General features: G+C 42.4%; 1 protein-coding gene across 2 annotated transcripts in view; it reads right to left on the reverse strand.

The window, feature by feature from the left end:
• The window catches only part of COL24A1 (collagen type XXIV alpha 1 chain), a 170,230-nt gene that overhangs the window by 5,323 nt on the left and 140,091 nt on the right, over window positions 1–24,816 (reverse strand). For both annotated transcript variants that reach the window (XM_079981023.1, XM_079981022.1), the window contains 15 exons: window positions 24,476–24,532; window positions 23,303–23,356; window positions 21,898–21,951; window positions 21,705–21,758; window positions 18,426–18,479; window positions 17,100–17,207; window positions 14,974–15,081; window positions 12,100–12,207; window positions 11,957–12,010; window positions 11,428–11,490; window positions 10,525–10,578; window positions 9,986–10,021; window positions 3,631–3,666; window positions 3,514–3,540; window positions 864–929 (listed from right to left, as the gene is read on the reverse strand). In XM_079981023.1, coding sequence (XP_079837149.1) covers window positions 864–929; window positions 3,514–3,540; window positions 3,631–3,666; window positions 9,986–10,021; window positions 10,525–10,578; window positions 11,428–11,490; window positions 11,957–12,010; window positions 12,100–12,207; window positions 14,974–15,081; window positions 17,100–17,207; window positions 18,426–18,479; window positions 21,705–21,758; window positions 21,898–21,951; window positions 23,303–23,356; window positions 24,476–24,532 — 933 coding nt within the window. The remainder of the gene's footprint in view (window positions 1–863; window positions 930–3,513; window positions 3,541–3,630; window positions 3,667–9,985; window positions 10,022–10,524; window positions 10,579–11,427; window positions 11,491–11,956; window positions 12,011–12,099; window positions 12,208–14,973; window positions 15,082–17,099; window positions 17,208–18,425; window positions 18,480–21,704; window positions 21,759–21,897; window positions 21,952–23,302; window positions 23,357–24,475; window positions 24,533–24,816) is intronic.

Genomic DNA, 24,816 nt, shown 5'->3' on the forward strand with positions numbered 1-24,816 from the left:
CATAATGGCACATGGAAGGAAACAAGAGTCTGGATGCTGCTGCTGCAGTAAATAGGAATTCTGCTTTCCCTTTCAAGGAAAAGAATAATAATATTAATAATGCAGATTTGCATTCCTATCCTAGAGAGGGCAACAAGAATTGTGAAATGAAGAAGGGAAAGAAACCACCACATCTTCAAAGGTTAGATGGGTGCTTTGTCCCTTAAAGAAGGTTGAATTAAAAAAAAAAACTTTTAAAAAATCATCAAATGGCTCAGGAATGACATAGGCACAGGGGTTGAGATATTTAACTATTTTACACAGAGATTGTAATGGTGTGGACATGTTTGGAAGAACAGCATTTCTCAGTAACCGAACCTTGTGGTCTGATTTCTGACAAATTGGGAACTCTCTGCAGAAGAACATCATTTCAGCCCCCTACAACGATGACTGACCCCACAAGCACATTTATTACATGAACGGCAGCGACGAAACAAGTTCTGATGGAGTGGTAAGGTCCGAAGAAAAGCCATTAGTACCTTTTATAAATTACGCTTTGCGTTGTGTGCATATCTCAAGTTGCAGCCTCCCAAAAAACACAATACTTCATTCATATAATGTGTTTCCAATTAAGCAGACCACTATTGCATAACGTTCTGAGCATTTAGGCCAGAGGTCTCAAAGACTCAGCTGCAAAACTTATTCTCTATATCCTGCGGTGTTTATATGTACAGTTTCCCCCTCATTATTCCCGCCCCTGCCAAGTAGTATGGTATTTGTAAATGTGTGATGAATTAAATATTTGTGAAGACATACAGCTTATCAGTGAAGCAACTTTTATAACATGTATACATGTGACAAACTAAACATGCAAATATTTTTACCTCCATCTGTAATGCAGTATTGGAATCAATCAAGGCTTGAATAGCAACACTGATGTCAATCTGCTTCTGTATATAATCAAACATTTCAATATCAGCAGCATAACAAACAAACCATCAGAACATCAGAAATTAATTATGCACATTCTTTGGCTCCTGCCACATAATTAAAATACTTATTGCCAAAGAGTATTAATATTGCTGTTGTTGTAAAAGGGATTATTATTATGACCGGAATGCAAGTGAAATGAAAAAGATTTTGGAATGCAGGAATAAAGAAAACCAGAAAACCAGCAAATCCAGCATGCGGGGGGGGGCACTTTATCTAAATTATATAATTTGGTATTTGAATGATTGGTATTAATAATTGTATTGGAAACTGGTATTGTTATAATGAGGCTATTATTTGACTGTAATTGAAAACTACTTTAAAATATTATAAAAAAGAGATGGCTTTTTTGGGGGGGGGGTGAGGAGAGAGTGATAATTTTACTATAATCTTCCAGGCTTGCTTGCAATTCCTACATCTGCCATTTCTATGCTTCAAGGTAGTTTGTGCCTTGCAATGCAGGGAACTGCCATAAATCACACATTAAGGCTTGTGGTGAAGTTGTGACTGAGGACTGGTGGATACTGGTTAAAAAGAGCAAAACGTGGCAAAGAAGGGAGAAGGGTTTTTTAAAAGCATTAAATACTTTGGGTGGACACACTCCCGCAATACTCAGAGTAAATGCAATGGACTTAAGTCAGCCATGATTCACTTAAATCCATTGGCTTCAATGGATCTATCCTTAGCATGGCTTAGTCAGATATTGCCTTTTAGGAAGAATCCCTAGGAACAGCATGATGTGTAATATTTTATAAAGACTCAGTATATTGCTTATACACACAACATGAACCAAGTGAAAGGCGAACCTTTCTAAGCCCTGATGTAGCTTGAGGCCGCAATCCTAAATGTAGCCCCATGAAAGTACCGTATTTTTTGCCCTATAGGGTGCACCGGCCCATAGGGTGCACCTAGTTTTCAGGGGGGGAAGTCAAGGGAAAAAATATGATCCCCCCCCCTGCAGCTCTGGGAGCAGCAGACAGGCTGCATGCAGCCTGTGCGCTACTCCAAGACCTTCTCCCTGCTTTTGCTGGAGGTGACGGAATTCCCCCACCTCACGCAAAAGCCCACAGGAGCCGCGCGCGACTCCTGCGGGCTTTTCGACCAGGAGGGAGAAGGGACTGAAATGGCCAGTCAGTCCCTTGTCCCCCCTCAGGTAAAAGCCAGCAGAAGCCGTGCAGCCTTTAAAGAGCGTGCGGCTTCTGCGTGCTTTTGAGGGAGGTGGGGGAATTCCCCCATCTCCCGCAAAAGCCCACAGGAGCCGCACACCCTTTAAAGAGTGCACAGCTCCTGCGGGCTTTTCAACCCAGCTTGTGGGGCTGGCAGTGGGGGGCAGCGCTGCTTTCCCCCACCGCCAGCCTCAAAGCGGGGTTGGGGAGCAGCGCTAAGGCGTCGTGCGCCTTCCAGCTGCCCCCCAAGCTTGTGGGGCTGGCGGTGGGGGGAAGCGCTGCTTTCCCCCACCGCCAGCCTCAAAGACCAGACTCTCCTGGCTTCAGCGAAAGCAATGCGACGCCTCCAGAGCGCAGGCTTCGGAGGCTTCGCGTTGCTATCGCTGAAGCCAAGGAGCCTGCATTCGCCCCATAGGACACACACACATTTCCCCTTCATTTTCGGAGGGGAAAAAGTGCGTCCTATAGGGCGAAAAATACGGTAAACATGCCTAGGAGGAGAAAGGTAAAAAAAAGGTAAAGGACCCCTGGATGGTTAAGTCCAGTCAAAGGCGACTATGGGGTTGTGGTGCTCATCTCTGCTTTCAGGCCGAGGGAGCCAGCGTTTGTCCACAGACAGCTTTCCAGGTCATGTGGCCAGCATGGCTAAACCGCTTCTGGTGCAACAGAACACCATGATGGAAGCCTGAGTGCACGGAAACGCCGTTTACCTTCCCACCGCTGCGATTCCTATTTATCTACTCACACTGATGTGCTTTTGAACTGCTAGGTTGGCAGAAGCTGGGGCAGAGCAACAGGCGCTCACTCTGTTGCGGGGATTTGAACCACCAACTACACTGCATTGCCCCTGCTCAGTGGGCAGAGTCCTCCAGAATCTCCTCCTAGGCATGCTCCATTGCAAAGGATGGCGGCTGGGCATGATTACTCTTGTCCACCTCCCGTTCGCTGTCCTTATTATTTATTAAATTTGTATACCGCCCTTCATCCGAAGATCACAAGTCAGTTTGCAACATAAAAATACAAAACCGAGAACACGAAATGCACCCCTCTCCCCCAGGGAAAGTTCGTCTGGCATTTTCAGTACCAGGCCTTTGGGTGAATAATATTCTACAGCCTTTTAAATGTGTTTGAGGGAGGGGGGGGGAACTATTGTGTGTGTTTTTTTTTTTAAAAAAAAACTATTTGTGTTTTATCTGTATTTTTATCTTGTCAACCACCCTGAGATCTTTTAATGAACGACGGTATATAAATCTTACAGCAACAACAAACTAATACCACCACCCCTTCTTAATAGTGACTACAAAAGTTCTAGATGATAGTGCCCCAACTCTTTTACAATTCAATGCTGAAACCATCATAGAAAACATATCCAACTTACTCTTGGACCAGGTGGCCCTGGTGGACCCTAAAGGTAGGAGAGAGGAGGACACCATATAAGAGTGGTTCATACAATTATGCAGTTATGCAAACTTTAAAATAATGTATATTCACTTACAGGTGGACCTGGATGGCCTCGTGATCCTTGAGGTCCCTGAGTAAAAAGAGATGATAAAAATGCATGAAATATAGTCTTTCTTTTTTTAAAAAAAAAAGTAAAACAAATCTCTATATACCACTTTGGAATGAAAGGCAGTTTACCAAGAGGACTGACATGTTTAATGCATATATTCAACTAGCTGTAAAATGGACCAGGATGGCAAAGGCTATTCTCTACTAGCTATGACCTACACAAAGATTTCTTAGTGCACTGTAGACCATTTGCCTGAGTTGCTGTGTACTTTTAAAAAAAGCGAGTCTGTGTACTTTTAAAAAACTGAGTAAGCTTTCTGTCAAAGGTGTCAGCCCAATACGACTCAATTACTGAAGTTCTCTGTTTATCCAGTCCTACCCCCTGTGAATACTGTGGGGGCATTTAGCATTTTAAAATGGTTTAATAAAGGATTTAAAGCACGTCACGAGCAAGCAATTCTGCGTATTTTTCGACTAGCCAACCCATTAGTCAAAAAAATATCATTTATTAAAATATGTATTATTAATTTATTAGTCATGTATAATGTACACTGTGTTTGTTTTTCAGAAAATTAAATAAGCATGCCATATAGAGAAGCAACACCTCCCCATATAATGTCTACATGCTGTGCCATGGGATGGGTTGAATCCATTGGTTTGGGTCCTAGCCTCCAGTGCAGGAGAAAACCAGCTTGCTCCATCTTCCCGGAGACAGATATTGGAAGATGGCTGTCATATCTCGTCTCACTCTCCTGTTTTCCAGGCCGTTGTTGTTTAGTCGTTTAGTCGTGTCCGACTCTTCGTGACCCCATGGACCAGAGCACGCCAGGCACTCCTGTCTTCTGCTGCCTCCTGCAGTTTGGTCAAACTCATGTTGGTAGCTTTGAGAACACTGTCCAACCAGTTTTCCAAGCTGTTGCTGTTTAGTCGTTTAGTCGTGTCCGACTCTTCATGACCCCATGGACAAGCACACGCCAGGCACTCCTGTCTTCCACTGCCTCCCGCAGTTTGGTCAAACTCATGTTCGTAGCTTTGAGAACACTGTCCAACCATCTCGTCCTCTGTTGTCCCCTTCTTCTTGCGCCCTCAATCTTTCCCAGCATCAGGGTCTTTTCCAGGGAGTCTTCTCTTCTCATGAGGTGGCCAAAGAACTGAAGCCTCAGCTTCATGATCTGTCCTTCCAGTGAGCACTCAGGGCTGATTTCCTTAAGAATGGAGAGGGTTGATCTTCTTGCAGTCCATGGGACTCTCAAGAATCTCCTCCAGCACCAGAATTCAAAAGCATCCATTCTTCGGCGATTAGCCTTCTTTATGGTCCAGCTCTCACTTCCATACATCACTACTGGGAAAACCATGGCTTTAACTATACGGACCTTTGTTGGAAAGGTGATGTCTCTGCTTTCTAAGATGCTGTCTAGGTTTGCCATCGCCTTTCTCCCAAGGAGCAGGCGTCTTTTAATTTTGTGATTGCTGTCACCATCTGCAGTGATCATGGAGCCCAAGAAAGTAAAATCTCTCACTGCCTCCATTTCTTCCCCTTCTATTTGCCAGGAGGTGATGGGACCAGTGGCCATGATCTTCGTTTTTTTTGATGTTGAGCTTCAGACCATATTTTGCGCTCTCCTCTTTTGCCCTCATTAAAAGGTTCTTTAATTCCTCCTCAATTTCTGCCATCAAGGTTGTGTCATCTGCATATCTGAGGTTGTTGATATTTCTTCTGGCAATCTTAATTCCAGCTTGGGATTCATCCAGCCCAGCCTTTCGCATGATGAATTCTGCATATAAGTTAAATAAGCAGGGAGACAATATACAGCCTTGCCATACTCCTTTCCCAATTTTGAACCAATCAGTTGTTCCATATCCAGTTTTAACTGTAGCTTCTTGTCCCACATAGAGATTTCTCAAGAGACAGATGAGGTGATCAGGCACTCCCATTTCTTTAAGAACTTGCCATAGTTTGCTGTGGTCGACACACAGTCAAAGGCTTTTGCATAGTCAATGAAGCAGAAGTAGATGTCTTTCTGGAACTCTCTAGCTTTCTCCATAATCCAGCACATATTTGCAATTTGGTCTCTGGTTCCTCTGCCCCTTCGAAATCCAGCTTGCACTTCTGGGAGTTCTCGGTCCACATACTGCTTAAGCCTGCCTTGTAGAATTTTAAGCATAACCTTGTAGAATTTTAAGCATAATTTCCAAACTAAACATTCCCAATTCCTTCAACCGTTCCTCATAAGGTTGGTTTCCCAACCCTTGATCATCTTGGTCGCCCTCCTCTGCACACGTTCCAGCTTGTCAATATCCTTCTTAGACTGTGGTGCCCAGATTTGGACATAGTATTCCAAGTGTGGTCAGACCAACTCAGAATTGAGCAGGACTATGACTTCTGAAGAAGTGTGCATGCACACGAAAGCTCATACCAAGAACTGACTTAGTTGGTCTTTAAGGTGCTACTGGAAGGAATTTTTTTGTTTTGACTATGGCAGACCAACACGGCTACCTATCTGTAACTATGACTTCCCTTGTTTGGGACACTATATGTCTGTTGATGGAGCCTAGAATAGCATTGGTTGTTTTGTTTTTGCTGCTGTATCACACTGTTGGCTGATAAAACCATAGAATTGTAGAGCTGGAAGGGACCCCAAGAATCATCTAATTCAATCTTCTGCAGTGCAGAAATATGCAGCTGTTCCATACCTGTCCCAAACCTGAAATCAGCACCACGCTCCAATGTTAAACTTGTGGTCCATATTAAGACCCCTAGATACTTTAGCTGAAATTCTTGGATAGCTGGGGGTTAAACTAGATGACTCTTGGGGTCCTTTCCAATTCTACAATTCTTTGATCCTTCCCCTCAAGTCTCCCCCTTTTCTCCTCCTCTTCTGTCAGTCTTATTTCTTCTGTTTATCTATCGCCTTCTCTGCTACACCAGTTTCCCTTATCTGCTCTGCCTCCCTGTTTACGTCGCAGAAACCCAAAAATGATTGTCTGTATAAGCCTTGCAAGGCTTCAGAAGCCTCAGTGTCACTCTGCGGCCTCATTTCTGGTCTGTCCAACCCTATGATCGGGTAGGACCACCCAGGATGCAGCACGACAGTTGGCTGCAGACTCTGTGCTCTCCAGACATAGATACAAACCATAAAACAAAAATCACAGAAAATATTTAATAAAATTAAAATGATAAAACCACAACACTACAAGTCAGTAGGTGGCAGCAATAGGGCCTTTCCTCTGGCCTTGCAAAGCCATTGAACTCAAGAGAAGAATAATTTTGCCATAGCTTTGCTTTGCAGGCTCTTCCACAGGTCCAGAACAGATAGGTATGTGACGCTGGGTATGTGCCATAAATTTAAAGAACATGGCTTTCCCCTAAAGAATCATGGGAATTGTAGCTCGTTAGGGGTGCTGGGAACTATAGCTTTGCAAGGGGGTTAACTATATTGCCCAAGATTCTTTGGAGGAAGTCAAAGATATGTTTTAAATGTATATTGTGTATGCAGCCTGACTTTCTGAAAAGAAGAGAGATAGGTTTGAAATATATTATACCTCTTATAGAACTCTTGGGACCTCCATTACAGTTTGTTCCCCTCTTCCTTGTATCCAGCCTTTTCAAAATCAGTTACCATTTTCTGACTATTGATGTACTTGGTTCCCCCCCCCCGCCCCCGCCCCCCCCAAAAAAATGTGAGCAGAAGACTATAATCCTGAAACTCAAAGAAGCATGATCTTGCTGTTTCTGCACTGCATATTTTTTGTTCAGTACTGAACTGGCAAAAAATATTGTTTCCAGGAAACACAGTATACTTTTGACTTCTTGTTTATTCATAGGAAAAGAAGGCTACCCATTTCTTATTTATTGTTTTTAATTGCTCTGCTCAGAAATCCTAATACTATTCCATGTTAAAAGTAATCGGGCATCTAGGAAGGATGCCAACAGTTTTCTTTGCTTCAAAGGAATGTGTTCAGACTCAGTACAGAGCTGAACGAAAATTATTTGATGTCTGTGAAAATACATGGAAATAGAACTTTCACCCTGGCTGTAAAGGCAAAGCTAATTGCTTTGTGCTGCCAACAGTCGCATTCCCCTTTTCTGACAAGTGGCTCATGCAATGAATTCGTGATGGAAGGAAATTGCTAATTGCCAGCGGTGCACAATTTCAAAGGCAAAAAGAGTACTTAAATGACACAGAGACGCCTATTTTCCACTGAAACGCCCTGGAAAGATCCATTAACAGGAAGATGTGTTTATGTGACAGCAAAGTAGACTATCAGCGGGGGGAAATAAGAGGAGGAGGAGGAGCATCTTCGGACACTGAACATCCATAAAAATATCAAGAACACAGAAGAATTTACTTCTGGTAACCATGCATGGAACATGTCTGCTGCCGAAAACGCAAACAATAACGATCACAGAAACCAGTGATTGTTTTGAAGGTTAGCCATGAACTCGAAAGTTATTAGGACCAGACTACTGCGGGTTCTTATATGGGAAAGACATTGGGGTGTACCATGGTTCCAAAAGGTCTCTGATAATTGCTTTGCTCTCAAGTAAGATTGAGCTGCAAGGATTTGGCGTTGAAGATGACATTTCTGAGAAAGGAAAAAGTCTGTACTCTCTGGCCTATGTTGCTCCATCCCTTAGTACTAAAACGAATCTCAATAAGGTCACTTTACCAGGGTTGGCCCAAGACATTTTGCTGTTCTAGTCATCTATGCTATGATCCGGGAGAAGTGTCTCAAGACCCCTGAACAAATCTTGAATTTCATGGGTTGCTTTTAAAGTTGGGCTGGTCCTGATCTTCACTCCAGTCACTGCAGTGACAACAGAGTTCATGATTAGTCCGAGTGCTGCTAGCTGCTGGACTTAGCTACTATTGAAATACTTTTATTGTCACTTGTAGAACTTGTATAGTGAGATTACACAAGTACCCCCCACTCAGCTCTCTTAGTCTTAATTCCTCTCGTTTACTGACGCACACCCACCAAACCCAGAAGTCAGTTGCCCTGTTGTTATCTTTTCATTCAGCAGCCTAACAGCCCACGGATAGAAGCTGTACTTTACCCTGTTGGTGTGACTAATCATGCTTCTATATCTTCTGCCTGAGGGCAGGAGATCAAGAAAGTGCCGGCCAGGGTGTGAATCGTCCCTGATAATTTTCCTCACTCTCCTGAGGCAACGTTCTTCCGCTATTTCATCCAGCGGATTCACAGGAACAGCCCATAATATATTGTGCTGTATTCACCACCCTCTGTAGGCGCTTCCTATCAGATGATGTCAAACCAGTGTACCACACCGTGACGCAGTATGAAAGGACACTTTCTATTGTTCACCGATAGAAGGAGATCATCAAATGTTGATTGACATCGTTCTTCTGCAATACTCTGAGGAGATGGAGTCTCTGTTGGGCTTTCTTAACCACCCGGGTTTTATTTATTTTCCAAGTAAGGTCTTCACTGAGATAAACTACTAGGAATTTAAAGGAAGAGACTCTCTCCACACAGCCCTCCCCGATGTACAGTGGGGCTAGTTCTCCTCTCTTCCTCTGAAAGTCCAAACCATCTCCTTTGTCTTGCTGATATTAAGGTGCAAGTTGTTCCCTAGGCACCATGTAGATATTTTTTGGACCTCCCCTCTATACGCTGATTTGTCTCCACCTGTTATTAAACCCATTATGGTGGTGTCATCTGCAAACTTAATAATTGCAGTAGACGAGTCAGATGATACATAATCGTATGTATACAATGAATACAGGTAGGGAACGTATTAACATATTCTGTGAACGTATTAGCAAGCGTCACCTAAAGATGCTCTCAACAAAAAGCCCATATTACTACAATGCAGCTGCAAGCATAACTAATATTTCTGGTGACATTCTACAATTCTTGGCTACACAGAGGCACATCTATCTACCACTTGCACTTCTGTCCCCAGAAGCTATGTAATCATGATGTTGCAGGAAGCACTGTAGGTGAGTGGTAGAGTACCGGTATATCCTTTGCATGCAAACCCCCCAGGTTCAATTCCTGGCATCCAGGTAAGAGCCCTGCCTAAAACCCTAGAAAGCTGTAGCTGATCAGTTTGGAGAATACTGAACCAGACAGGCTAGAGAACTGACTCACTGTAAGTGCATAGATTTCTTTCACCTGAGCAGCTGGAAAGATGCAAATAAACACAGCCCACAACTTCTTGAAAACAAGGAATTAGTAAGGAAGTTATGATCCCTCCCCTCAACTTGGTACTTTTGCAGGATGTGGGTGGAGCAGAAATCACCCCAAACATGCTGTGTCCCATATATTGTGCATCCTACCCTATTTTTAACATTACAAACTTTATTTTCACGTACCATTTCGCCTCTGGACCCCTTTTCACCCCTGGGTCCCTGAAATTAAAAGAAATACATGTCATCTTAAAAAACCCCAAATACAGTGAATTATAGTCACTCCAGAAACCATTTATTTCAATGTGTTTTACACTGTGAACAAACCATTCATTTCTACAGAACAGGAGGATATCTAACTTTACTTCATTTATGCATAACATTTGTGCAGATATATTGGAATGGCTCAATACCACCTGAACTAACCGAGCAGCAATACTTACGGATTATAGCAGCCCTTGCCAACCTGGTGCGCCCTCCAGATGTTTTGGACTACAACTCCCATCATCCCTTGCTATTGCCCATTTAGGCTGGGGCTGATGGATGTCCAGAGGACATCAGGTTGGCAAAATTTGGATTATTAAGGGAAATCAGTGCTCTCGTGTTCTTGTCTACAAAACAACTTTTATCTTGCATGCATGTTACAATGCAAAAGAGTTCTCTTGTTCAAAGTGTGGAAACCTTCATACTATGAAAAGCAATGCTGGGAAAGACCAAGCACTTACAGGTTTGCCTGCTGGACCTATGATGCCTTCATTACCAACAGGGCCAATGTTTCCCTAAAAACAAAATGCAAAATTTTTTTCGGAGCAATAAATTAACGACAGTACTGTGCTGTGTGACATTTGACTATTTAAAGAACATACAATTCTGTGCCCGGTGAAAATTAAACAATAGTGAAATGATATGAGATGAAATTCATGTTCAGAGAAGGCCAGTTCTGTTTCTGGATATAAGAAGGGCAAATAGACAAGTTTGCATCCCTTTCATTTGCACACCAAATCTAATGTATTTCTGAACATGCATTTATGAACACCTGAATACTGAAAGGAACTTGACCTCTGCTGTTTATCTAAGAGCCCTATCTATATGTGACGTAATTTTCAGCTTAAAAGACAAACAATACCATTACTTGTAGTAAGTAATAAGAGAAAGTGATCCTTAACTGGTATGCTTGTGCAGATTGCACAGTGATCTATTCGGCAAGTTTTGAAATGTTATGGCTAGTTAATTGCTGGGGATTGTGTGGGGGAACAGGATTATCTATGGTTAATGCTTCAATGGTGCTGATTAATTCATTGAATCTTGCAGAAAAGCAAATTTTGCCTCCATGGTGATTAGAATTAAAGTATATAACTGGCAATGTGCTGCCCTCCCTTGGTAACCCCCAAATTTTCTGTCAGAAGCAGGTCACCTGACCTTGCCTCAACCAGGGTCAACCAAGGTGTAAGTACAACTCTCACAAATTCTGCTCTGGGTCACCTGTCCTCAAATTCAGTTGTTCCTACTTATCTGCTGGCATAGGAGGAAAGTGGTCTGAGTTTTCACTATAAACCCATGGGAACTGCAGAGATGTCAGTTAGATTGTACAGTGAACAGTAATTTTATTAATAGACAGAATCACTTACTATTTGTCCTACCGGGCCTTTAGGTCCCAAAATTCCAATTAAACCAAGGTCACCTTCGGGACCCTAAAAAATGAAAAGGAAAAGCTTAGTCATAGTACATCTGATACACTTTAAAAAAAAGCATTTGTCTAAAAAAAGAAAAAGCTAAAGTAAATGAAAGTGAAACTAATATAAAATATGAAATGTTATGTACTGCAATCTTCTTCTTTAGATCTCTGATACAGTGAAAAAGCCTCAACAGACAATGCACTTCTAGTCAAATTACTGTAGCTGTTTCATAAAGTGAAATATTATTTCTTTTGCTCTCCAATCTCAGGGCAATTAAGAAGTGCTCGCTGAAGATCTTTCATGCACGACAGATGGCTTACAGTTCAGCTTTTAAAAAGGACATGATCCAGCCACACAAAGTTTAAGAACGTGTTAGTTCCATTTGCTCCAATGGGAGAGTCAAGGACATGCTTAACTATTTCCCATTAAATGGGATGTAAAGATGTTTAGCTTTTGGACTGGGCTCAAAGTGAGCACATACCTTGGGACCTGGGAATCCCTGAAATCCCATCAAACCATGATCTCCAGATTGTCCCTGGAATATTAGCAGAGAGGAAGATTAAGATATGAAATTGCACCTGAATGGTACTAAAAACTGTTTTACATACAACAGGCGGTACATACAGCATGACCCTTGAGGCCAGGATCTCCCGGGGGGCCTTGATCGCCTTGGGTCCCAGGATGACCTCTTTTACCTTGCTTTCCTGGGTGACCCCGAAGCCCTTGTTCGCCCTGCAACAAGAGGGAAAGTACACACTCATTATTATTCTTATACAGGAGAAGCATACAGTGCCTTGGAATTTCTTCATGAAGAAACCATAGATAATGATTGCTAATGCAGAATTCACCCCGATCCTTTTTTTTAAAAAATGTATTTCTAGTAAAGATTTTCTTGATTTACAAAGGTATGTGCAATTTCTCTCTCTCATATTTTTTTCCACGTAACACTTTTTTAAAAAAACCAATCAGTTTCATTTGTTTAGACATTAGGAAGAATAGGAGGAAAGAGGTGCAGGGCGGGAGAGGTGAGTGGGGTCGGGGTCGGGTGGTGATGTTTCTATTTTACTTAATATATGTGAGGTTTTGTGTTAGCGTCGCTTGTGCAGGTTCTCTGCTGTTCACTTGTGTTCCTTTGGTGGTGAGAGAGGTTGGGGTTGGCCTAGGGTGTGGCTGTTCATTTGTGGTTGGCTGTGGTGATCTTTGTTTTCATGTGTGAGTGGGGTGGGTGGGTGTTTTGGATCAGGTTAGCCATATTGATTTGTATGCTGTTGGTGGATTTTTGTCATTGTCTTGTTAGGCTGTGTATGTGATAAAGGGGAGCCATACCGGGGTGAAGGCATCTTCTTCTATTTGTCCCTGTGTCAGTTTCAGTTTATTGGTTAATTTTTCTAGTAAGGCTGTTTCCCATACTATTTGGTACCATTGGTCCATGCTTACTCCTGACAGGAATTCACCCTGATTCTGAGGTTCAGCGATTAAAGGATTATTTCAAAACTGTGCTTAGGATTTGAATACGTTATCAGCTTATCAGCCTGATCTTGGCAATGGTGGCGGGCAACTGTTGTTGCTTGTGTGATGTCATTACTTTTGGCCCCTCGTTTTCTGTTGGTGAATTTTGAAAAAAAGCAAAAAATTATCAGCTAATTTGGACTGAATGGTGAGACTTCTTGCATTGTGTGTTCATAGAAGCAAAGCCAACGCTGCTGAAATAAAATAAAAACTCCTTCTTTCAAACCTGGAGGAATAACACCCTAATACCCAGTCCACCAGGCATGTAAACTCAGTAGGAATATTCCTTGTGGATCGAGGGCCCGACCCCCAATATGTGAAATAAACACACAAGGACACGCGATATAAGGTTAATGGGCAAGAAAAGGCCACAACTTTATAGATTACAGCAGTGAAAAGGTATTGGCTTAGGCATTGGATGACTATAGGAGGTGGGTTTATTCAACAGTAGGTGGAGCCTGTTGATGCTAATACAACTATAGGCTCACCCCCTGATGTCACCGAGGGTCGTGCCATGGCCTCCCGCCAAGCAGGCATCGGACGGAATACACGACCGCCAGATTCCTTTAACGGAATAACACACGGTAGATAGCATAGGCGATGGCCACACCTAGCCCTTGACACACATGAATCCAATGCCTAACCTACCCACCAATACCACAAAAGTTGTGACGATTGCTACGAGGTAGGCGAAAAAACCAAAAAGCCTAATGCCAAATGGAATAATTCCTACCAGGCCCCCCAGACAACCGGGGCGACCAACCTAAGGTCCATAGCAAGGCCAAAAACCTAGACCCTGAGCTAAATGGGAGTGGAGGGTGGGTGACTCGCTGCGGGACGACGACGACTGAGGAGGAGGCGGAGCTGGCCCCGCAGCATTAAGCTGCTAAACACGCCCCCCGGAGACACCTGGTTGGCTGCCTCCGGTGGGCGTGGGCACCAGCCAGGTGAGGAGGGGCGGGGGCTACGGCCCCCGGCCAGGAGGTGGAGCTCGGGCTCCCGCCCACAACCACTTCCAGGGAGGAGAGTCTTTTCCACCAACCCCAGCTTGATCTTTACTGCTAGAGGGGGTTGGGATGTGGTGGAATCGACATGCCTCTGGCCTGGGGAACTGGGTGGGCTTTACTGCTGCAGAAACCCTTGTTATGCCCAGCCAGATGGGAAACAAACACAGTTGGGTCTTCTGCCACTGATGGAAGCCAGCAAAGAACCCTGATATGGGGCATTTCAGGATGGGGAGCAGTGGTGCCATTCAGTCCAAAGAATCCAAAGTTCCATGGATCCCCTAAGCAGGGAGTTAGGGTTACTCTGCTGTTTTAACGTGCTCCCAGCTGGCAATATTAGCAACCAATAAACTGACAACCCCACATTCCTCCACAGTATTAACAAATGCAATTATAATGACAGTTATAATTACCCCCTCCCCTCTCCCAGTAGTTCGCTCTAAGTTTGATTCACTTATCATAAAAACAGAAAGCAGTCTCTTTCAAGGCAATTAGTACAAACTAATTGGCCTTCCCTTTGGTACAGAGAGCAGGCTGTGCCTATCTTTCTTTCCAAACTGCTGGGAAATTAAATGCTCCCCCCCTTTTTTTTTACCCTTTCAAAAAGCCTTGTCTTGCTCCTGAAGTAAATTCAGAGAGATAGCTCAGTTTGCACTGGAGCAGAAGAAATGTCTCCTAGACTAATTAGGGCTTTCAGATTTCACAGGTCGCCCTTGTGATCCTATAAAATGCTAGTGTGAACTGCGAAAGTTTGTAAAGAGCCTAAAAATAAATAAATGGGAAGCCCTATAAGAAAAACCCTTTTGTTTTAAGGCAACTTACATACATGCATTTTCAGAGAGGGAAGGAGCATACTTCCACAATACCAGGTGCATAAGCTTTGGTAGAAGCTGCAGTTTTGCCTTTGATATTACTTCCGAATGAGTGGGCAGAAAGATTTCAAACACAGTGCCAGCCGGCTTGAGAAGCTCCCCATTCGAAGTACCTTTAGTCCTGGTGGTCCAGTGTTTCCTGGCATACCTGGTAACCCCTTTGGTCCCTGAGTTCCAGGATATCCTGCCAGTCCAGCTAGTCCCACGCTTCCTCTGTTACCCTTGACAAGCAAGTTATACATAGTCACATCAACCACTGGTTCCATATTTTTTGAGCAATATGCCAAACACATGCTTTTGTTTCTTCAAAGTAGCCATACTTGATACACACACCTTCGTACATTTATCTGCATGCACACTCTTACACAACATCAGTACAATGATGGCATCCTATAAATTGTTATCTAAATAATTATGGTATTATTATTAATTAATTATTATTATTATTATTATTATTATACCCTGCCCATCTGGCTGGGTTTCTCCAGCCACTCTGGGCAGCTCCCAACAGAATATTAAAAACATAATAAAACATCAAACATTAAAAACTTTCCTAAACAGGGGTGCCTTCAGGTGTCTTCTAAAAGTCAGATAGTTGTTTATTTCTTTTACACCTAATGGGAGGGCATTCCACAGGTTGGGCGCCACTACCAAGAAGGCCCTCTGCCCGGTTCCCTGTAACCTCACTTCTCGCAGGGAGGATACCACCAGAAGGCCCCCGGAGCTGGGCCTCAGTGCCTGGGCTAAACAATGGGGGTGGAGATGCTCCTTCAGTACCAACACTTTGAATTGTGCTCGGAAACGGGATTAAATGATGGTGCTTTAACAATACTATTTAAAAATGAGGACATGCTGTCTATTTAAAAACATTGTTACTTAGAAATTAACTTTTAGCATTTCATAAATAAGCACTAAGTTCACAACCCCCAATGACTTAGAGAAATAAGGCCCTAAATCAAAGCAGACTAGGGTGATCGGGTGTAAAACTGGCCAGGGGTCCTGCATACATAGAAAGTGGTGTTTCAGCAGTTGTATCCCGCCCTGGTATCTCTGCTGATGAAAAGTGGGTTGCAAATATGCAGGAATATGCAGCTGTCCCATACGGGGATTAAACCTGCAACCCTGACATTATCAGCACCATGCTCTAACCAGCTGAGCTATCCAGGTGTTGTGAAGCTACAGATGCTCTGTGTGTTTTGCACCTAAAACAGACTGGGGCTCCTGGAACTGATTTGCTATTGCAGAAAAAAAGCCACTAAGGTTGTGCAGAAAGGTGGCCGAATCTGATCAATATGTTCCCATTGCAGGATGTCAGATGCTTCTGCATAATAATATAATATAATAATAAATTATTATTTATACCCCGCCCATCTGGCTGGGTTTCCCCAGCCACTCTGGGCAGCTTCCAACAGAATATTGAAATACAATAACCTATTAAACATTAAAAGCTTCCCTGTATACCTGAAGGAACGTCTCCACCCCCATCGTTCAGCCCAGACACTGAGGTCCAGCTCCGAGGGCCTTCTGATGGTTCCCTCACTGCGAGAAGTGAGGTTACAGGGAACCAGACAGAGGGCCTTCTCAGTAGTGGCACCCGCCCTGTGGAACGCCCTCCCTTCAGATGTGAAGGAAATAAGTAGCTATCTCATCTTTAAAAGACATCTGAAGGCAACCCTGTTTAGGGAAGTTTTTAATATTTAATGATGTATTGTTTTTAACACTCGATTGGAAGTCGCCCAGAGTGGCTGGGGAAACTCAGCCAAATGGGCAGGGTATAAATAAATTACTATTATTATTATTAACAAGGCTGCCTTCAGATGTCTTCTAAAAGTCTGGTAGTTGTTTTTCTCTTTGACATCTGGTGGGAGGGCATTCCACAGGGAAGGCGCCACTACTGAGAAGGCCCTCTGCCTAGTTCCCTGTAACTTGGCTTCTCGCAGCGAGGGAACCGCCAGAAGGCCCTCGGCGCTGGACCTCAGTGTCTGGGCAGAACAACGGAGGTGGAGACATAGTTGGCCCTACACTACAATGGCATGGAACAAGAACCATACTGGCAAACAAATGATGTAGCTACTTCTCAAACAAGTGCTGCTGGCCCTCAGGGAGAGGTGGCAATAGGGCAAGAGGAAATTATGGAATTCCCTTCTTCCATATGGTTCTTGCTTACAGGTATTTATGATGCACTGAGAATATTTAAAGACTTTTTCATGTGGAAAACAACCATGCAAGTACTACTCACAGGAAGGCCCTGTTGTCCAGGTAAGCCAGCCTTTCCAGGATTCCCAAGAATGCCCTCTGGTCCAGGATAGCCTTGTACGCCCTTCTGACCCAAAGGACCAGGTATACCCTGAAATAAATTTGAGATGTATTAGGACAACCCTGAAGAACACACTATTTGCAACTAAGCTATGCTAAACATGATTTTACACAATTAAAAAAAGTACAGTTATATACCTTGAGAAAGTTACTTAAGTCTGAGAGCAGACAACTGTTAATTTGTTTTTAGATATTCTTTCTCTCTGAATGGAGACACTTTATATTCTGGATTTTCCTTCTTTTGTTTTAGGGAAATAATACTGGCTAATGCCTTTTTTTTTTAATCAGTAGGACAGCTAAAGTACAACACCTAGCAACATAAACTACAACCACTCTTTCCGTCCAGGCCATTCAGCTTCTGTAGCAGAAGAACAAACATGTTGTACACAACTATGCAACTACAGTATGGAAAAAATCAGAAAAGAGGAAATATCTATATTAGAGGACTTTCCGGGGGGGGGGGGGGGGGGGAAATACTTGAAAATATGCCAGGGAGATCCCCCCCTGCCCCACTTGTGGGTTTCATTACAAATTACCATTGAAATCGTAGGGCTTCCTTTTGTATCTAAGAACAGGTTCATGCTTTAAAGCACTGTGTCCAAGCATGCTAAAAAAAATTAGGCCCTAGTGTTTTCCCTGCACTTTACCACTGAATCAGAGCAAACAGCAATTTGTGGAAAACCCTAACTGCCATTTGTTCCGATTCATTGATAAAGAGTGGGCTTTTGCAGGAAAAATTGCAGGGGCAGGGAAAAAGCCTTTGTAGGCTTGTCTAGGACTACAATAGAGACTTTATGAAGTGTGGCTTTATAATGCTCTATTAGACTGCAATCCCAAACACACTAACTAGGCAGAAATCCTCATTAAGCACAGTCCAAGTAAACATGCATAGAACTGAGATAGAAAGGTGAAATATACACATGGTACAATTTAAACCAGTTTTTCTACTTTGCATGTTAGTGAATATAATTCCATCTGATTAGTTGTTTTTCATCACTACATGTCACTGCCGCCTTCCTCTTCTTCTTCTTCTTCTTCTTCTTCTTCTTCTTCTTCTTCTTCTTCTTCTTCTTCACCTCACCCATCTGACTGAGTTTCCCCAGCCACTCTGGGCGACTTCCAGCACATATAAAAACATAATAAAATGTCAAACATTTAAAACTTCCCAGTACAGGGATACTTGCATTTGCGGTGGGTACCTGATACCTGAAATCTAGTGTGCTATTAATAAAACATTTTGCTTACTTACAGACATCCCAGGTTTCCCAGCTTGACCGCTCATTCCTTTTTTCCCAGCGGGACCCTAGAAATTTCAAAACATGTGTTCACTGACAAAGCCAATGAAACATAAAAGCAGAATAGAAGCTAGGAGGATATTTATTATCTAGCACTGGGGGTCAAAGAACACAAGAATCACTTCAGTTTCAGGGGAATCTAAGATCATAAACCGGCTGGATATTCTTTCTACTTGAGTACAAAATCTGTCAAAGCACCGCAGTCATTCAGAAAAGCACATTATCATTTCCCCGAGATTATTCTGTTTCAGCAACATGTCATTTATGAAAGAGCATGAATGGGCCAGGCAGAATTGCATCCTCGTTGCTCACAGGTCAGTTAGAATGGATTTTGTTTTTGTTTTTTTAAAAATGTCCCCTATTTATAGGATTTGTGGTATTTCCTATTAATAAATAAAACATCACAGGAGTACTTTCAGCTTTTAACTGCTCTATATTAGCCCAAGAACAGATTGTGCCCCTGCCAGAATACATACTGCTTCAGTGCTTAAGACCGCGTAAAATAAGAGTTCTGTGTCATCCAAGCCAGGAAAACTGGTTTAATATCTGCTTACTAACCAGGGCTGAAACCATGGTTCATTCAGTCTGAACCAGGACAATGTCATTTAATGATCATTAATTTCTACAGCAGCTTCTTTGTTATAAATGTAAGCTACATTATTATGCATCATTGTCTTTTGAATCGCTGCTGCTGCCCGCCTGACGTTAAAAATGCAATATTCATAAACAGAAAATAAAGCAAGCTGGGCTGGGTCACACAATCTCATTTCTAAATCTGTGTGTATGTTTAGGGGGGGGGACAGGATTATACACATGTCCCTCCCTGCTTTGGAGGTAATGCTAAACCCCAGTGCATTCTAAGGACAAACCTAGGTGAGCCTCATGGCTGTGAGTTTGCAAGCTTCTGCTTCCATTTTTGACCGGCCCCAGTTTGCAGGGTCATCTGAACCCAACAAACTGTGGTTAATATTAACTAGGCCTTGATGGAACAAGCCAACTTTAAAACCAGGGTTTAAGAAAATGATTTGTTTCAATAAAACACTGTGATGGTTAACTTTAGGTTAAAGGCAAATCTGCAGTTATTTTTTTTTTTTAAAGAAGCAAATGCTCCTATCTCTTCTTCATGGCTGCACTGATGAGGGGAGAGAGGAATTTGCAAGGTTTGCTGAACCAATAGTTTATAAACTATGGAACTTGCTCACACAGGAGGCAGGGATGTCAACCAACCTAGACGCCTTTAAAAAAAGGATTAGACAAATTCATGGAGGAGAAGTCTATCCATGGCTATGAGCCATAGTTGGAGGAACTAATGTTTCTGAATACCAGTTACTGGAGTGTGCTCTTTGTACTCTGGTCTTGCTTGCAGGTTTCCCATAGGCCACTGTGAGAACAGGACGCTGGACTAGATGGGCTATTAACCAGATCAAGTTGGCTCTTATGAACACTGGATATGAACCCTCCTACACAATTTTACATTTGTTGCCAATTTGGAGTCCATGTGAAAGAAAAGTGGTTCATTTCTGGTTTGGATTCCTGTTCTACGTGATGCATTTTGCAGAACTTAGCAGCACAGTATGGTTCAAGTTATGGACACAGGTTTAACTGCAGTCTTAAGATGTGCATTTTTCACTAGGCTTTTGGTTGTTAAAACTATTTTTAGGAATAAAACTCTGATATAAAATTTCAGCCTAAGGGACATCATAGAAAGTTTGAAAGAAGCCCAAAGAGGCTGTGGATTTGGGGTTCTATATTACACCCTGCCAAAGTGGCTTGTGATCACAGTGTAGGCTTTACAGAACTACTGAGATATGCAAGTTAATAAAATGTGGTTTTGCTTTGAGTCACAGATTATCACATACCCTTCAGAAAACAACTTTATTGCAGCAAGACTTGGTGGAAAGTGGAAGTATGAAGGTGCAATGGGGATATTAAAAGCCGTTCCTTATGTAATCCTTTAAAAACATATTAAAAGTCACTCTGTGGAAGAGCAGAGCATTTCTTTGGCAGCTTTCACTGCAGCCTCAATTCAAAGTATTATTCAGAAGTGGAACATTTATACTTGGTGCTCTGGAACTTGCCCAATACACATTACGCCAAACATGTATGTGCTGGACCTTCTTTACAAATGAGTTCAAATGGATTTGTACCATGGCCAGAATCCAGAGAGCTCCTATGGATCTCGGGCATGCTAAGTGGGATAGCAAACTCCCCGTGCCCAAGAGTAGCAGCCCCCAAATGCCACATCACTGCTCTTGAAATTAACCTTATTTCCAAATGTGCTGGAGGGCAGAGGAAGGGGGAACTGCTGCTAAAAACTAGACAAGGCAAAAGTTCTGCAAGGTATGCAGAGTTTGTTGTGTGGTTCTTTTGATGGTGGCCTTTATCAGCCCAAATGCTCATCCAGATCTGGCTTCCTGTGTTTACTTTTAAAGTCACAAAATAAAAGGATTCAAGGATTAAAGTCACACAAAAAAAGGATTCCCCCCTCCCAAAGGAAGAAGCATATTTTCACAACCAAAAATATAATGGTTAAACATATCCACAGAGACGAAGCCAGAAAGGCAACTGTCCATAAATGCTGCTGCCCAATGTATCATTGATGTCAGCAGTGAAGATCTTCATCTGCTTTGCTTATTTTCGAACAGCTTCGTTCTAGGAACTGCCTCTCAAGATATCACAGCACAATGAAAATTAAGCTCGCTGCACTTGAGATCAACACCTGGAGTTCTTGTTCCAGCACCCAACCCTAGACCTCTGCAGGTTGCCACTGTCTGCTGAAAAGTGCGGCAGGTACCATCTAATGGGAAAAGCTGGAGTCTTGATGACCACAGGTTCCTCATCCCAGACATAATGAGATATGCAAAGCTAATGGGGTTAATAAGAACTGCCTTGTTGCATCATCTTGCCCAAGGCTTTTTCACCAACAGTGGCCGAAGAGTTGCCTCTGAAAACTCACAGGTACCTCTTTCAAAATGCCCTTTTTATGTAAAATTAGACAGATGGGGTTAAGGAGAAGGACTTTCCAGCAAATGACATCCACCTTATGAATACATATCCCACTTTCAGAGCAGCTTCAGCAATATATTATATTCCTTTTAGAGTTAATGGGTTCTGGAGACAGAAACAAGCTAACAAAACAAGCAAGCTTATAAATGAAACTGCTGGTCTGTCTAGTGTTGCAGAGTTCTAATTTCAAATATCACAAAAAATGTGTCTTGCTCTTTTCTACCTACTTGAGATCCTTTCTCTCCTTTTAGTCCTGGTTCACCTCGTTCACCTGGCTCACCCTTTGGAAAAAGCAAAAAAAAAAGTAATATGAATAAAGCCTAGAAGACATCAAGGCAAAGGAACAGGGATTTCCCAGCTGGTAACAAATATAGTAGTACCATTCATTTTATTATATTTATCAAAGCACAAGAGACTTACTGGTGGCCCTTGTTGTCCAACAGCACCTCTAAGTCCTGGAAGCCCCATGTGGCCCTAGAAATAGGAAGTACAATATATTATTGGGAGGCAACTAATGCTATCAGTTTCTGGTGAGATGACAAGCCTGAGAGGAGCCAAGGTGTACTCCAACATGTTTGTTTCAATATATTTCAGTATATTAATCACCTTATTGGAACTTGGTCTTCAAGATATAGTCCATCTCCCCAGGTGTTGTGGACTCCCATAATCCCTGACCACCAGCCATGCTGGCTGGGGATGATGTGAGCTGTTGCCCATAGCATTAGGTACCCCAGATACACCCCATTCAACCTGTTTTGTCCTAAAGCATCTATTGCAACATATTGCATTAATCTGTTAATCCTTTGCTCCACCTATTGGCTCATAACCTGGTAAATCTTGCCCTTGCCTTCTGTACAACCGCCTGTTCATCCATCTGGCTTTTGCTAGTGGAAAAATGCTCACATGCCTTTATGCATCCTTATTTCTGGTCTGTATCTGCACTACCCCTATACTGTATCCAAGTCTTAAAGCCATGCTACCGCCCACAATCTCGAGGCGTTGTTGTCAGATAGCATTTGGCCTGGGCTTTGATCCTATTCATCCTATTGGCTCCTGCCCAACGCATACAGGCAGAGGCTCTAACCTGTAAGAAAGGGATCTCTATTCAGACAAGTAGCAGTATAGGGTCAGGAGCAAACAAAGCGGTTCAGGATCAGGGCAAGGCAGTTAGAAATGACACAGATGTCCCAACAAGTTTTAACCCTATTCATCCAGCCAGTTCCCAAATCTTTACCCAGTTTTCCAGTGGTGACCCTGATACAGTTGAACCTGAATTCTGATTAGCTTCTAGTATCAGATCCTGTCCATAATTTCTTTGGCAGTAGTCAACTCTAGCCCTGTCTTTTGCAATATCACTGACACTGAAATTCTATTCATATCTAGACACAGAGCCATAGCTAGGTGATCTTGCACCCCTGGCAAAACTATCCAGATTGCACCCCCTAGCCACAGACAAATTAGCTCTTCTTTCCGCCTCTCCTCCAACCCACCCCTCCACCCACTCAGTTCACCCTCTATTTAAAACAATTTCTTATGAGGCAATAATAAATATTTATGGACATATTTTTAAGCCGATTTTGCGCCCCCCAATAGCCTGCGCCCCTGGCGAGGGCCCACCTCGCCACCCCCTAGCTACATCCCTGTCTAGACAGAACGAAGATTCATTGAGTTTAACGGAATTTACTCCCCGGTAAGTTAGTATAATGTTAGTGATGTTGTACTTAACATGCATTCACATGTACAAAAGAGTGATTTTTTCTATTGCTGTTTTAGAATAAACTACAGAGTACGCCCCATATCAATACAAATGGAAGCAGAATTCTACCTTGTAACCAAAATCACCAGGTTCTCCTCTCTCTCCACGTTCACCAATAGGGCCCTAGAGAAATAACCACAAGAAGTCCAGATGGTTTAAAATTTCTTTGAAATATGGCTGCTTTAGAATAAAAAAAGAAAGGGGAACTTATATTCAAAAGTAACTTTGAGCAGGCCGGGGGAGCAGGAAGAGAGAGAAGAGAAAAAAAGAAAGGAAAAAGAAAGCAAAGCAAACATAGTCAATACAATAAATGATGTCTAAAATTATTTTTACTATGGCTAGTTGAGGTTTTGAATCACATATATGTTAAACCAAAAACAAACAAACTGAAAATGTAATTTCAAGAAATTAGGACTAATCATACTTTAGTTATTGATAAGAATATTTTAAAACTGCAAACTCATTAAAAAAAATAACATTCTGTGTACAATAAATTATCAAAATGCCACAAAATTAGGAAATAACAAAATGCAAAAGATTATCATCATGACCAGATTAATTGTCTAAAAACAAAGGCAAAACAAAATCGTTTTGAGCAAGTGATGAAATAGAATTGTAGGTACCTGCCTGATTTCTATAGTAACAATGTTTAAATTACTGGTGCTACTGACACTAAAAATCTTTGTCGGAATTAGCATTTATACAGAAGTCCGAACGCTCTAAAATGTTACATTTAACCTTACATTTGACCTTTGGGTCAAACTAGATGAGATAGTAAAAGTGTTAAAAACTACGACAGAGTTTTGGGTTTGTTTGTTTGTTTGTTTTACTTTGAAAATAGGTCTGATTTTTATCAGAACTATGACTGGGGAGGAAAACATTAAACCTCATCTCCCTGTGTCCTGCTATCTCTACCCCTACCCCTGCCCTCACACCCCTATTACTAAATGTCTTACAAACCCTGACACAGTTTCTAATTACACATTTAGTGCCACTTCTAGTTTAGCCCCTTGATACCCCTTATGTTTGCTGCTTTCCAAAAAACCACACATGCAATTGCTGGTAGCAATGAAAAAGCTGGAACCTGTACAAATCTAAACATAACGTATTTCAAAGCAACTACACCAATTCCACACATCTTTGCACAACATGAGTGTAGTCTCTGGAGGCAACTGTATAATTTTGGGGAACACTTTCAATTCTGAATCACGTATATAGTTTTCTGTATAAAGAAAGACCTACTGGTTCACCTATGGGCCCAGGTGGTCCCAGCACTGCGCTGTCTTCCCCCGGGTAACCCTGAAATAGAGACAAATCAATGGTTTATTGGCCATGAAGCCTCAGGGTATTGTTAGTAAACTATGCATGAAAAATCGAAATATATTCCCTATGCAGGCCATATGTACGCAAAGAGGTACTGAGCCATTTACATAAAAGACTTAGTAGTTTGTGATAGTTATACTTGTAGCATCCCCTCAGCAAACAGATTTTATAACTTATTATTCTGAAGAACCATATACAGTCGTACCTTGGAAGTCGGATGGAATCCGTTACGGAAGTCCATTCGACTTCTAAAATGTTTG

The sequence above is a fragment of the Podarcis cretensis genome (genome assembly GCF_951804945.1).
Source record: "Podarcis cretensis genome assembly, chromosome: 6".
Lineage (NCBI taxonomy): Eukaryota > Metazoa > Chordata > Lepidosauria > Squamata > Lacertidae > Podarcis > Podarcis cretensis.